Source organism: Alosa sapidissima, chromosome 5 (genome assembly GCF_018492685.1).
Source record: "Alosa sapidissima isolate fAloSap1 chromosome 5, fAloSap1.pri, whole genome shotgun sequence".
Taxonomy (NCBI): Eukaryota; Metazoa; Chordata; class Actinopteri; order Clupeiformes; family Clupeidae; genus Alosa; species Alosa sapidissima.
The window spans coordinates 13,286,194-13,300,726 of record NC_055961.1 but is presented as its reverse complement, the minus strand read 5'-3'; the positions used below and the strand labels follow the sequence as shown (position 1 = coordinate 13,300,726).

At 42.5% G+C, this 14,533-nt stretch overlaps 1 protein-coding gene across 4 annotated transcripts in view; it reads right to left on the bottom strand.

The window, feature by feature from the left end:
• The window catches only part of rad50 (RAD50 homolog, double strand break repair protein), a 71,757-nt gene that overhangs the window by 46,577 nt on the left and 10,647 nt on the right, over window positions 1-14,533 (bottom strand). For all 4 annotated transcript variants that reach the window (XM_042093186.1, XM_042093189.1, XM_042093188.1 and 1 more), the window contains exons 8-15: window positions 13,741-13,906; window positions 13,150-13,343; window positions 12,370-12,576; window positions 11,967-12,149; window positions 11,448-11,605; window positions 8,790-8,965; window positions 8,001-8,244; window positions 4,136-4,325 (exon numbers count right to left, since the gene is read on the bottom strand). In XM_042093186.1, coding sequence (XP_041949120.1) covers window positions 4,136-4,325; window positions 8,001-8,244; window positions 8,790-8,965; window positions 11,448-11,605; window positions 11,967-12,149; window positions 12,370-12,576; window positions 13,150-13,343; window positions 13,741-13,906 — 1,518 coding nt within the window. The remainder of the gene's footprint in view (window positions 1-4,135; window positions 4,326-8,000; window positions 8,245-8,789; window positions 8,966-11,447; window positions 11,606-11,966; window positions 12,150-12,369; window positions 12,577-13,149; window positions 13,344-13,740; window positions 13,907-14,533) is intronic.

Genomic DNA, 14,533 nt, shown 5'->3' with positions numbered 1-14,533 from the left:
AGGGGTATTCATCACTATGTGTAAACCTGCGTGCACAAATGATGAAACAATGTCATTTTAATGCTTCTTAACATAAAATTGTGAAGTATTTGGGGAGTTAATCATCTACAGGACATAATATTATTAAAACATTCAGAGAATCCAGAGAAATCTTTGCAAACAAGGGAAAAGAGCTGAAAAGCACATTGGATGGCCGTGGTCTTTTGGACCTCAGATGGCACTGCATCAATACTAGACCTGTTAACAGACCTGTCATTGTATGGGCTCAGGAAAATCTCTGATAACCTTTGTCTATGTGCACAGTTTAATATCAATTCAAAAACTGCAGCCAACATTGTAACAGCTAAAATTGTATTGAGACATGATACAGAAAATACCACCCTCTTATTTGGGCCTGAGGTTGTTAAAATGGACTAACGTGGAAAAGGGTCCTGTGGTTAGACCAATCAAAGTTTGCCATTCTTTTTGGAAATCAAGGACTCATCTGGGCTAAAGAGGAGAGGGCCTATCCAAGTATCCAACCTATCCAACTTGTTTTAGTGTTCACTTCGAAACCCAACATCTATGACGGTGTGGAGGAGCATTAGTGCCAACAGCATGGGCATCTTGCACATTTGGCACAGCACAAATGCTCCCGTCCCAACTGTTTTTGAAACATGTTGCTGGCATCAAATTCAAAATTAACATATACTTTCCATGAAATAGTCCAAATTTTCATTTTCAACATTTGATATGTTGTCTATGTCCTTTATGCTGCTAAATATGGGTTTACGAGACTTGTATATTATGACATTCTGTTTTTATTTGCATTTTACACAACGTCCTAATTTTTTCTGTTTTGGGGTTGTATAAGTATAAGTATATATCCTCTTTTGTGGGGGAAATTTGGTCTCTGCATTTATCCCAATCCGTGAATTAGTGAAACACACTCAGCACACAGTGAACACACAGTGAGGTGAAGCATACACTAATCCCGGCGCAGTGAGCTGCCTGCAACAACAGCGGCGTGAGGGGTTAGGTGCCTTGCTCAAGGGCAGTTCAGCCGTGCCTACTGGTAAGGGGGTTTAAACCGGCAACCCTTCGGTTACAAGTCCGAATCGCTAACCAGTAGGCCACGGCTGCAGCTGAAATGACTCAAAGTCAATAACTGGCATCAAACTCCCTGGAATCTTAGCAAACAAATGGGTGTAATGAGCATGAGGTGATAGCACCTACCCTGGATCCATGAAATAACTGGCATTTAAAAATAAAAATCTGCCTGCTTCTATGGGGATTTAACATAGGGGTATGAATACTTATGTACCCTGTATTTTAATGAAGAACATGTATTGATTTACGATATGTTATTCGTTCACAAAGTAAATTGGTGTCCTTAAGTTGGATTTTTCCTCATTTTTTAAATTATGAATGTGGAACTCACCTGTAAAGTAAAGTGTTACCACGTTCTCTATGATGAGTAGGGTTGGGTATCGTTTGGGTTTTATCCGATACCGGTGCTAAATCGATACTTTTAAAACGGTGCCAGTGCCGAAACGGTGCCTGAACCGGTACTTTGTATTTAAAATGTTTTAAATTAAAATGGTCTAAAGCATGAATTGCTTTTTTTTATTATTGATAAGACAAATTTGAACATGAAATTGAACTGTTATATTCAATTTACTATCAATATCTCATTGCTCCTACGAATAATATATTTAAATGTTAAAACAGCTTGCCATGCATGCACACACAATGGTAAGCTCTGCTTTTAAGTTTACCCAGTGTAGGCGAGTTGCCATAAGGTATGTTAAAACCGCTTGCCATAAAACTGCCAGGTCATGGACAGCGGCATTTGCAAGCAAGCTAATCTAACAGGGACTCTACTTTCCAGTTAATTCAGTGTGTTCCCAAATGCTTCAAGAAATGTCATGTCTTAACCCATAACACGCAGTAGTTTTGAACATGTTAGGCTACATGTCGGTGTTGAAGTGTTTAGATTCTCAGCGCTAGCCTAGTAGGCATTTTAACAGCAACTATGGTTATGCGCTAACACCAGTCAGCTGAGTTTAATTAGCGATAACGTACGGAGATGGTTTCGTAGCCTCTTTGACAGCTCAGTGACATCAGGTTTGTAACCTACATATTTATGTTTTTGCCAGCAAACTTTTAACATGATCTTCATATTCATTGTGATGCTATATGGGCCTCGTGCACATGAAAAATGAATATCATGCTATAACACACTGTGAAACAAAGTTTTCACCTTACAACTTTGCTGATAACATTTCAAATAAATGTCTGTTAGCGCATTAGCAAGAATATTGTGTAACGTATGGGCTAGCCTACTGTTGATGTTGTTTCATAGCCTTTTGCTTGTGTGTAGTTAGGCCCACTGCTAGACAGGAGCTCGCGATATCACTTTAAAGTAAGCTACTTTGGGCTCATGCAAGCTGTCAAACACTGTCTCGCCTATGTGGTGCACCCCTCTGGTTTATCATATGTTAGCTAACTGTATCTGGATGTGTTGCTATCAGAGCAAGACGTTAGAGATGGCGCATGACATGCAGTGATGCCTCGTATATATTAAAAAAAAACGCTATTTAAGCACCGACATGAGGCACCGAAATCCACGTCGATGCAGTTACTACCGTTTGCGTTGGCACCGGTGCCATATTAGAACCGTGTTTCGGTGCCCAACCCTAATGATGAATGAAAGGCAGTTTGCAGTAAAGATAACCAAAATGTATCGCAGGAAAAATTGCGAGCAGCCTATGATAACCAAATGAAATGCTCGGCGGGCCGGATTAAAGTGCGTAGCGGGCCGTAGTTTGCCCACTTAAATCCAAAGCAAGTCCAAATATTGGATGTTGCACTGGTCTTTTTCACCAGCTCCTCCATTTCGCTTTCAGCCATGTTTACTCAAGATGTGTTGCAGCCGGTTGCAGCTCATGGCTCTAAATTTTGCGTATTTTGGTATTATTATTACACATTATCGCGATAGAGATTTTAATTATTTTGCACTATCGTAGGCCACATATTGTTTATATCGCCCATTATTACTGTAGTTAGCACTAGCAGCCGATGGCTTAGTGCAGGTGCTAATGGAACCAACTGTGCTTGTTGATTACCCCATTTACAACCATCTTGTAAATTACCCCACTAATAATGCCCGGAATGGTACCAAACTTCTACAGTAGTACAAATATGTTCTGTACTCATAAAACAAGGCATTGAAAAGTTTATAAGTATTTAAATAACACTTCTACTCTCTGCTGCTACCGCTACGTCAAAGTCATTTGGAACACCCAGTTCCAGGAATGCGCTAATATTTTGTTGGTAGTACCAGTTTGTAAAAATTATTAGTTAACACTAAGTTGTAAAAATACAACTGTTAAAAATAGTTAAAAACTTTGGATATATCAAAAAAGGGCTTTTCCCAAGTTACGGAAGTGACGTCCACGCAGCGGTACGGAAGGACGTTGAAAAAGGCCTTCCTAAAAAGACTATCAAACAGCTTCAGGTGATACGAAATGCAGCAGTTAGGGTTCTCAAGTCCCTGCACTGGCTTCCAGTAAGTCACAGAATTTACTTTAAAGCAGTACTGCTTGTTTATAAATCAGCAAATGGAGTAGGACCTAAATACCTATCAGACATGCTTCGGCAGTACACATCTAGACCTCTCAGGTCTCGGGAGAAAAACCTGTTCGTAAAACCTGCTGTTATAAACACGGTGAAGCAGCTTTTTGCTGCTATGTGGTTCAACACATTTGTGGTCCACATTTTTCTTCTCAGATGCCTTCTGCTAACTGCACTGAGTTCTGTATCTGTCTTACAACTATTCCACCTTGTGTCTTTTATGTTTTCTTGTTAATTATTTTTAAATGATTTTACCGTGTGTTTTACATTTTCTTTTCATTTTTTTCTTATGATCTTTACTTTTTAAAACTTTTCTTTGACCGTTGCCCTTCTATGTTTTTACCTGCTATTCCTGTTTCCTTTCTGTCACATTGCATGACCTCTAAACTTGACTTGACTTGACTTATTTCCTTTAAAAAAAATGTGCTAAAGTTACTCCTACTGCGTCAGCCTTGTTGTGTGTTCATCTGCTTCCATTTCCTTGGTTTAGTTTAGGTTCCATGTTTAACCTGTCACTTACCAGGTAGCGGTCCATCAGCGAGATGTCGGACTGACATGCCTTGGCTGTGTCCTCTTTGGACATGAGCAGAGACAACTGCGTCTCCTGCTCCTCGATGTCCGCCTTCAGGCGCTCAATGTCCCGGTTGATGCTCTGGAGTTTGTTCCGCAGCGTGGGAAGGTCCTTCTCCTGCAGGTCAGTAATGGTCTCCCTGAGAATACATGGTAATAAATAAATAATATAAATAATAAATACAAGGTGTACAACTTTTAAGGATCCATGAGGAGCCAGCCATTAATAACCTTCCCCAGCAGAATAGGCCGTTTCTGCAAGCAGATTTTGCCACCAAACTAGGGCCCTATGTCTTTGACATATATCTTTGACATGAAACATGTGCATATTTATCAGACAAAAAAAGATACATCTATGTAGACATAAATAGGTTGACTACACAACTCACCAGTATTTTTTACAGCTTGCTATAATGTAGTCTAATTTACTAGAGCCCATTCTGTTTTAACATTACACACAGCGCACATAGTGAAATGCCTAAGGACAGTTTTGCCATCTAGTGGCGACACTGTAATAGGTCCAGGGTATCTACACATTGTTGACTTTTAAGACCTTTTTTGACTTTTCAGACCTTTTTTTAAGACCTCTAAAGGTAAAAATAACCCTAAAGTGGAGGACAGGAACAGGTTCAATAAGCTGAAAAGAAAAGCAGGTTGCATCATTGGCGCATGCCCAAGTTCTGTGGAGGAAATCCTGGAGCAGAGAGTGATGAAGATGAGGAGTGTGCCGTCAAAGGATGACCACCCCTTGTACAGCATGTTCACTAAAAGTGGTACAGTAGGAGCCACTGGTGGTAGGACCTCTTCCTACCTAGGTGCTCCACAGAGATTCAGGAGGTCCTTTGTTCCTACAGACTTTTTAATAAGAGCTGCTGACTATCATTGCTGTTATGATTTATGTTGCAGAGATTGCTGTGATTATTGTGTCCTTTCAGTGCCTTTGTCAGTGCATATCTATTTATGTGTTGTTGTAGTGCGTGTTTTACTGTGCCTGTGTCTTAAAGCCCGTGTTGCAGGTTAATCACCACTGTCGATTAATCGGTACATAAACCACTCAAGACATGTATACCACTTAAAAATGTCTCCAAATGGTGTTAAATGCCAGTTTCTGTCGTTTTGGTATTAGCGGGGGTTTTCAATGCAATTCGGTATTGACGTAACGTTAGGGGGCTACATGACCAGCACTTCATTCATTTCAATGCATTCCAATGGACATCGCGGTTACACTTTCAACATAAAGTTTGTATATTTAGACTTGGAATTTTATATCACAGCTACCCTATGATCTACCAAAGGTAATAACGTCTGATCTCAATTTAGTATTTTTTTTCTGATTTTCAGGAGGTCTCGTTTTGAAGGGTATGTTCTACATTCATTCCTACGGGAAACGGTCGCAAACATAAAGTTTTACATATAAAATTATAAAATGTACACTTCGAATTTCGTTACAACATTTATATCACAACTACCCTATGGTCTAACAAAGATAACAACGTTTTCCGATTTTAGTTTATGCAATTTTCTGAATTTGAGAAGTCTCGTTACAAGGCTACATTATGTGCCTATTCAGTTTAATGCATTCCTTATACCAGGGGTTCCCAAACTTCTCCATGACAAGGCCCCCCAAATACCACTAGGTTCTGGCCAAGGACCCCCTTGATGTGTTATTAAACCCATCGACAATACTACGGCAAATGTAAAAATACATTAAGCTAATCCTAATAATTATTTTAGCACACTTCGCGATGGAGCATACAGTGTGTAAAAATTGCATTTGGGGCTTTTTGCTATATGAGAGCTATCACTCTACTATTATTCCCAGTCATTATCATGGAGAATATAATGTTCAGATATGAACAAATTATTATTATAATGGCATTGTATAACAACCCTCATAGTAATAAGTATATTTTACATTTTTCAAATGTATTTATTTGTTGCTTTTATTTTTCCTTCGAACTTGCTAAGGCCCCCCTGGCACCCCCAACGGCCCCCCTAGGCCCCTTTGAAAACCACTGCCTTACAGTATACAACACTTGTCTTTGTTTAGCCTAACGTTAACTGTCAGTGAACAGCACAGAGTGAAAGTCAACATTTTCTTTATATCTAGTGATAGTGATCATGTCGAAAGTGCAGTAGGCATTGCGAAAGCTAAAAAGAAAATTCCCAACAATTTTACGCAACGGAAACAGCTGTTTCAATCGGTTGCTGTGCTGCTGGTGTTTTGCCAAAAAATGAAGGGCAACGCGATCAACCTGTGCGACATGAGAGAGACGAGTAATAAGCCCTAATAACTTGAGGAGTTCGATATGGAAGCACTTCAGGTTTTGGGGTAGGTCAAACTATGGAGAAAGCGGTATGCAAACTGTGCAGTCGTGAGTTCCTATGTAGGCTAGGCGAAATTTGTTTGACATTTCTAATCGTAAACACAGCCACGTTGAAGCCCGCAGTAAGGTTTTTACTTATGTTATGGCAGTCCACTCTGCTTATTTTTTTTCGAGAATGTTGCACTCCTGTTTGTCATTGTGCACCAAACTTCACACCAATAAATCATCAGAAACATTGCTGGCTGGTGCGTATTCAAGTGCCCTCTCTACGTTCCTCCTAATGCCTATTAGTTGTCCATGGATTGGCCTGTATTTGGCGTTGAAAATGGAAACATCTTTAGACATGGAAAATCGATTTTACAATTGATTCAATGAACACTTATGTCTCAAAAATCGAACAGATTTTTTTTTAACAAAAGTGACAGCCCTACTATCTATCTACCTGTCTATATATCTATCTATGCTATCAATATTTATCTATAATCTGCGCTATCTACTGCTGAACACTCCCTTACTCGTCACTCTTTATTCCTCTCTCTCGTTACTCTCAAGGGTCTCAAGGTGGGCTTTGGTCTAGTGTTGACGAACTGACCGATGTATCGGTTAATTCACCCGGTTCGTGTCACTGAGCCGGGAGAATCGAGTGCCAAACGTCAATAAACCGACTCAGTGTTCCGAACGTCATTCGTTTTCACATACAGCACAACACTGGCTTGATTTAATTGGCTGTGCTCGAGTGTGCTAGTCTTCTGCTACTCTTTCGTTTAGCGCCTCTACTGCGCCTCTACTGGAGTGGTAGTATAATCAGTCAAACTATGATGAGCCTGTATGGCTCTGGGCCTCGTAACCGTGGCTGCCACACGAGTCAAACAGCTCGCTAGGTTCTCGGCAAGTTCCAGTAATCAACCGATCACATAAGCCTTTCTAGTGCATAAAGTAGATGATTATGTTCATGGAAATTCATATTGATGGGAAAGTATATCACACCTACAAATACACATAGTGTTATCTTGGTAGTTACGCTAAATAAATGCTTAGAAGTGAATGACTGTAGGCTGCAGGCTGTCACAAGGAGACTGAATAACCGAATGTAACCGTGCAACCGCTCTGTAGCCTAATCATGTCTTGTTCTCGGCAAGTTTGATTCATTAACCAAGCCTTGTTAGTGCATGATTGTTCATAGCATTTCAATTCATACATTATTGATGAGGAAGTACATCTCATAGGCTACTAACAGCCTACATATGTCATGTAATCTTAAAGTTATAAAGTTAAATGTTAGAGAAGTGAATGCTGGCTCAGTAGCATAGTCACGAAGAGAGCGCCAGGCTACTAAACGAGACTGTAACCGAGGGTGAGTCTAATGTTATCAAACGGTCTAGGTTCTCGGCAAGTTAACCAAGCCTTATTCTAGTAGGCCACTGCATGGACATCCAACGCCCTCACACACAAGAAACGTGCAGCGGGGGGCTGATGGCTCACTCCTACCTGACGGGCTTCAGGGCCATCATATCGTCGCGCCTCCGCTCCTTCCTCCTCAGGTCCTGCTCAGTGTTCCGGAGCTTGTCAGGCACCAGGCGCAGCTTGGACTGCATGTCGTTGATCACCTCCTGCAGGTCACTGTCGGTGGAGAATATGCGCTGGCACACAGGGCAGCAGGGCTCGCCCTCCTCCGGTTGCGTCAGCTGACTGATGAACTGAGTGTACACGGCTGTGGCGCCTGCCAGCATGGCTGTTCCCACACACACACACACACACACATCATTAGGCTCATTTGTTTATGTGTAGTATGCACAAGCACACTGTGGAAAATGGGCCTTGCAGTCCACACAGGATGGAGCGACAAGGACTCACTGGCAGCTTGCAGCGAGGCTGTGTAGTCTAAGTATTGAATCGTATTGCAATTTTATTGAATAACTTGTGAAATAAAAATGTGAATTTTGTTTTGAATCTTTCACACACACACAGATATTAACAAAAAAAAAATGCCAGTGCAGATACATAGACAAAACGGAATATAAGGAGAAGCCTTTTACTTTGTACTTTTAAGCACACCCACTCTCTTTTGTGCTCAAGAAAAAGTCTCTCTCTCTCTCACACACACACAGGCAGACAAACACAAACAGGCCAAACGCCACATATACTACACATAGTCCCTTTGTGTGCTTGTTCTACCATAGCCATCTAGTAGTATTACAAACCAGTCACCTATTACCATGCATAGTGCTTATACAGCTTCAGCAGTGCGGTTGCTTTGGGCCAGCAGAGCTGGCGTACCTCTCTGCTTGGAGTTCTTCTCAATGTCCTCCTGGAGTTTGCTCAGGTCCGATTGCAGGTCTTGGCTGCCACATACACTGAAGAGCCTCTCCTCATAACTAGCCAGCTGCTGCTCCTTCTGGCGAATCTCGGACGCACAGTTGTTCCTGTTCTGCTCTCCCGAGGCCAAGTCCTTACTGCACACACACACACACACATCATGAACACTCAAGCAAGTGAATCCAACACAGTTTCACAATCCTTTCTATAGAAGTTGTCAAGATATTTAATATCATCTCATCTAGGAAACATCAATTCAATTCAAGGGGCGTGGGAAGGTGGGTGCTGGGGGCGCTCCAACTAGCAAACGTTAACACTACCCTGTTTGATTATATTGCTAAATGTTAGGACTGATAAGCACTGAAACCTGGAGGGTATTTGATGGTTCACTATTAAAGGTGCTCTAAGCGATGCCAACATCTAGGCTAAAACATTTTATGTCTCTTACTGCAAACATCACCTAACCAACCGATAGCTGTCTGTGTCCTGAATACACTGTAAAAAAACGCGATCTCTGTGGACAGCCCAGGCTCCAGAAACGGCAACAAAAACAACCTGGGCAAACCTAGCCCATAAAAACATAAACTGCTACAGCAAATCACAGACGAGATGCGCGTTATGCGCGTTGAGGGGAGTTCCAATTGCACAGGAGCAGCACAGGAGGAAGGGGGAGGAAGTAACAAGCTAGCTCTCTGTTTTGTTTGAAAGTCAACAGATGTGACATTACCCAGCATCGCTTAGAGCACAAGTTTCATGTAGTTGAAAGTGTGTCTGGATTTCCACCCGCTGTTTATTGCGAGACAAGGCAACCGCTTTCATTCATTCATTAAACGTGCGCTGTGCTGTAATGGAAATCTTATTGCATAGCCAAGTAGCCTAATTATTATTATTTTTTAATTATGCATGATTTACTTTTTATTACATTTGTAGGCTGGAATGCCTCACGGCAACAATTGTGTTTAAATGTAGTACTGCTTCAGCCTCTGGCAAACTCAGAAGGGACAGAGCCCGTCTACGGAGAGCCTGGCCACTCCGTATTAAGTCCCATTGTACTGAATTTTTTGTTGCAGTTCCACCAGAGTTCCACTGGGGGCAATCGCCATGAATGCAAAAAGAATGGGAGTCAATGGAGCTAGACGGCTAAATTTGTCTCTTTCACCTGATTGTCATTGACAAATCTCAGATTTGATTGTAGTTTGTATAACTTCAACATGGGTTATTGGTCAAAAGTTGAATGAACGAGTACTTATGTCCTTTTGATTTCTTACAGGTTGGGTCGTTGTTGCCCATAACACGCTCGCATTGTGCTAATGAATGGCGTCATTGACACGTTTGAAAGGCTTTTTAGAACAATTAAGTGACTTAAAAAAATATAATAATCAACCAAGTATATTTTCTTTGCCTCCCCTTTCGAATACAATGTTGAAATTACTTGAAAAAAACAAAACAAATATCCCGAGAAAAGTGGATTTTGAGGGGTACAGCTCCATAGACCTCCATTCATTCTGCACTCGTGGACGAGTGCCCTCATGTGGAACCACAGAAGGAACTGCAACCAGTTCAGAAACCAGAAGTTTTCCGAGAGTGGCAGTTCTCCCCTTATTAGACATTCTCTGGAAGGGAGCAGCAAGTAACTGGTAGCTAGAGAGCGACATGTTGGAGACCCATGGTGTAGGACAATTTTTCATTGGCAACATTATTAAACCAACCAACAATAGAAAATATTAATAAGGGCTCTTATTTCCTAGAGTTAAATTGAAACAAAGTCTTCTAGTGCTCGTGGACTGATAGCCCTACTGGTAGCCAATTATTACCCCGGCTTGTATTTGGGGGCCGGCCTTTATTTGTCCGAATCGATCATGCGCCCAGCTATTATCCAAGCCCCGGCTATAAATAGAATCCCGGCCATTATTTGAGGATTTATGGTATCTATTTTTTGTATGTTAAATAGGCAAATAGCAAAAAAGGTTATGGATAGCTTAGAATATAGCCTACTTAAGATTAAATGTTGTAGAGCAAATGTTATAGAGAAGTAAGTAAGTAAGTAAGTATATACTCTTTTGATCCCGTGAGGGAAATTTGGTCTCTGCATTTATCCCAATCCGTGAATTAGTGAAACACACTCAGCGAACACAAGTGAGGTGAAGCACACACTAATCCCGGCGCAGTGCCTGCAACAACAGCGGCGCTCAGGGAGCAGTGAGGGGTTAGGTTGCCTTGCTCAAGGGCACTTCAGCCGTGCCTACTGGTCGGGGTTCGAACCGGCAACCCTCCGGTAACAAGTCCGAAGGGCTAACCAGTAGGCCCAACTACCCCAACAAGTCAAAGTGAAAGTGACGTGACTAACTGAGGAGAGACGTTGCAAGCAGACTAGTTGACTGTAGTTTCAAGTCGCAGAAAAGAATAAACTTTTTTTTTTCTCCAAGCAGGCAAGTGCTGGGCATAGTTGCTGAACAGTGGAATGTGGCTATCCAGAGCATTTTAAAACTTCTTACTCTTACTCATACACGTTGCTGAAATAACGAAGCATTTCACAAACACACACACACACACAAACACGCACACACACAAACACACACACAAGCACACGCACACACACACACACACACTTGGACTCACTTAAGTTTGCCCAGTTTCTCTCGGGTAGAGTTGATCTCCCTGGAGTTGGAGAAGATCCAGTCCTCCAGCTCTCTCTTGTTGGGGAAGTGTCCCATTAGGGACACCAGGTCCTCGCTGTGCCTGGCTTTAATCTTCCGCACCTGCTCTTCCTTTTCCACCTGAGAAATACACGCAGTGTACACCAAACATGATACGGCTGTTGACTCTGTAAAGCGTCCCTGAGTTTGAGAAAGGTGCTATATAAATTATTATTGTTATTGTTATTATTACTTTTATTATTGCTGCTGCAGTGGTTCAGAGGAAATGTTTTTATCAACAGCCTACTAGTTTTGGTAGTTTTAAATAATCCATATCTAATTCTGTAATTTGCCTGATACACTGTAGTAACAGTTGGGAAAATACAGATCATATTGGAGTTAAACTATAACATAATTCAAACTATAAAATAATACATTTTAAAAATGCAAACAACTAAAGTGATAGAGGCCTGACTGATTGGAGGACTGGACGTGGGCCCACCTTATCTTTCTTGAGCATGTCCATCTGAGTGCGGGCGGTGGTGTGTGTGTTGAGGCTGCTCATCTCTAGGTCCAGCTGCCTCTGCTTGCGGTCAAGGTCGTCCTTCTCTCTCTTAAGCTCATCCAGCTCTGCTCGCATGCTGTCCACCGAGGAGTTACGCGTCGCACTTTCAAGCTCATGCTCCTAGCACACACACACACACGCACGCACGCATGGATAAGGTGCAAACACAAATAAACATTCATGCACACACATACAAAGGGATGAATGTGTGTACATAGGCTCACACATACACTCAAATTGCTGTTGGATCCGTACATCCCTACATATCACTACATCCACTGTGAACTCTGCTGAGAGTCAAGCGGCCTGGCTCCCTTGCTGGGGAGAAGGGTCGTCTCACCACTTTGGCCAACTGGGCCTCCAGCTCGTGCAGGCGCCCGGACGAGCCCTCCAGTCGCTGCAGCTCCTGGTTAACGGCACGCAGCTCCTGCTGCTTCTTGCTCTGGAGGTCACGCTTCAGCTCGATGGTGCGCTCCAGGCCCGTGCGCTTGTCTCGCATCTCGTCTAGGCTCTGCTGCTTCTGGGTCTCCCGCTCTTGCAGATCATTCTAAAAGAGAGGAGAGAGAAGAGAGCAGCACGCAGGCAGATGTCACAATAAGTAAGTAAGTAAGTATATATACTCTTTTGATCCCGTGAGGTCTCTGCATTTATCCCAATCCGTGAATTAGTGAAACACACTCAGCACACAGTGAACACGCAGTGAGGTGAAGCACACACTAATCCTGGTGCAGTGAGCTGCCTGCAACAACAGCGGCGCTCGGGGAGCAGTGAGGGGTTAGGTGCCTTGCTCAAGGGCACTTCAGCCGTGCCTACTGGTCGGGGTTCGAACCGGCAACCCTGCGGTTACAAGTCCGAAGCGCTAACCAGTAGGCCACGGCTGCCTCCTACATAATGATATAGATTTCACAATAAATACAAAATAAATGACCACAGGTTCTTCCATGGCTCTTGTTACACTCCTCCGCCAGTTTTCTTGGGAATTGGACTGCTAGTAGTCTTTTTGTGTAATCCTGCGGACGGACTTGGCCAAGGTCATTTCCCTAACCGAACTCTGTAATGGGTTGTGGCTCTCTGGGAGTGCTGAGAGTGGAGCTAACGTTCGGTGGTTTCCCAGCCTTACCATGACCAGTCGGAGCGCCTGGGCTTCCTGCTCTAGCCTCTCCTCCACCTGCTGGTAGAAGCTCTGGATCTGCGGGCGGCTGAAGGGCGCTCGCTCGTAACCCTCCAGCTCCAGTGACGAGGCCAGCGAGCGCACCTGGGCGTCACGGTTCTTCAGGCTCTGGCCATGGCGGTCAGCCTCCAGCTGAAGGCGACCTTGGAGAGGAGAAACACAGAGAATGGGTGAAAAAAAAAACCCCGGAAAACTTCTAAATGAATGTGAAAGTGGAAAAACACAAATATAATAAATACAAATAATAAACAAAAACTGTTAGACTGATAAACTTTTGAAGAGTTTCCTACTGTCAAGTAACATATCAACTCTAAAATAAGGAGTAACCTAAAATATACCTAATTTGTGTTTCACCTAAAATGCTAATTAAGTGATTAAAGGTGAATAATATAACAATATAACAAGGCTGACTGATCCCTCCTGTGGTAACACGTGCTGTTCGGCTAAAGATCATGCGACTAAAACTGTGCTCTAGCTGAAACAAAAATGCTGTTCACGGCTTCTCCTATCTGTGAAACATGCAGAGGTGTTTCTGAGTACCCTGCTCGACCAGCAGCTCCGACTTGGTGTTGGTGAGCCTCTGGCACTCGCGCCCTGCCCGGTGCAGCTCATTCTGCTGCTCAGTCAGACGCCGCTCCTTCTCATTCACCAGCCGCTGGTGATTCTCATACATGTCCTGCAGCTCTCTGTCCGACCCCTCGAACAGCTGCCAACATTTTCGCACGCCCACACACACAAACAAACACACACACACAAACAATGTATAAGATACATTCTTTGTCTTGAGAGCTGTAAATAAGGATTTGGACAGGCCTCATTGGACCACGGCATTCTCATGTTTGGGAATGGCTGTTAAACACAAATGATCCATAGTACCACCATGGAGCCTACTGTGTTACCCTCCTGACATTTGGAGATGACTCTACATTCATTGGACTCATCCATGATGGTGACAGCAGTTCCAGCAATACACAGAAAAGAGGTAGAGAGAGCTGTTGGAGCTTGATGTACCTAAGCTATAATATATCTGCATATTGTGCGCTGTCATAAATAAATATCAGAAAAAGTATTTTTTCCTTTTATATCAGTAGTTAGAAATATAATATAAGAAAAAAAAAAATATAATAATAATAATAACAATAATATATATTAGAATAATATTATACAGTAGGCTACATAGCCCAATTTAATGTGTTCATTTTGTCCACATTTTGTATCTTTTAAGGCAAACAAAGCAATGTTTGAACTATTTTTTGTTCAAAAAGAGAGCCTAAAACATAGCCTAGAAATCTAGACACACCCTAGCGGCAGCAAATGTAATTTGCAGCCAGGG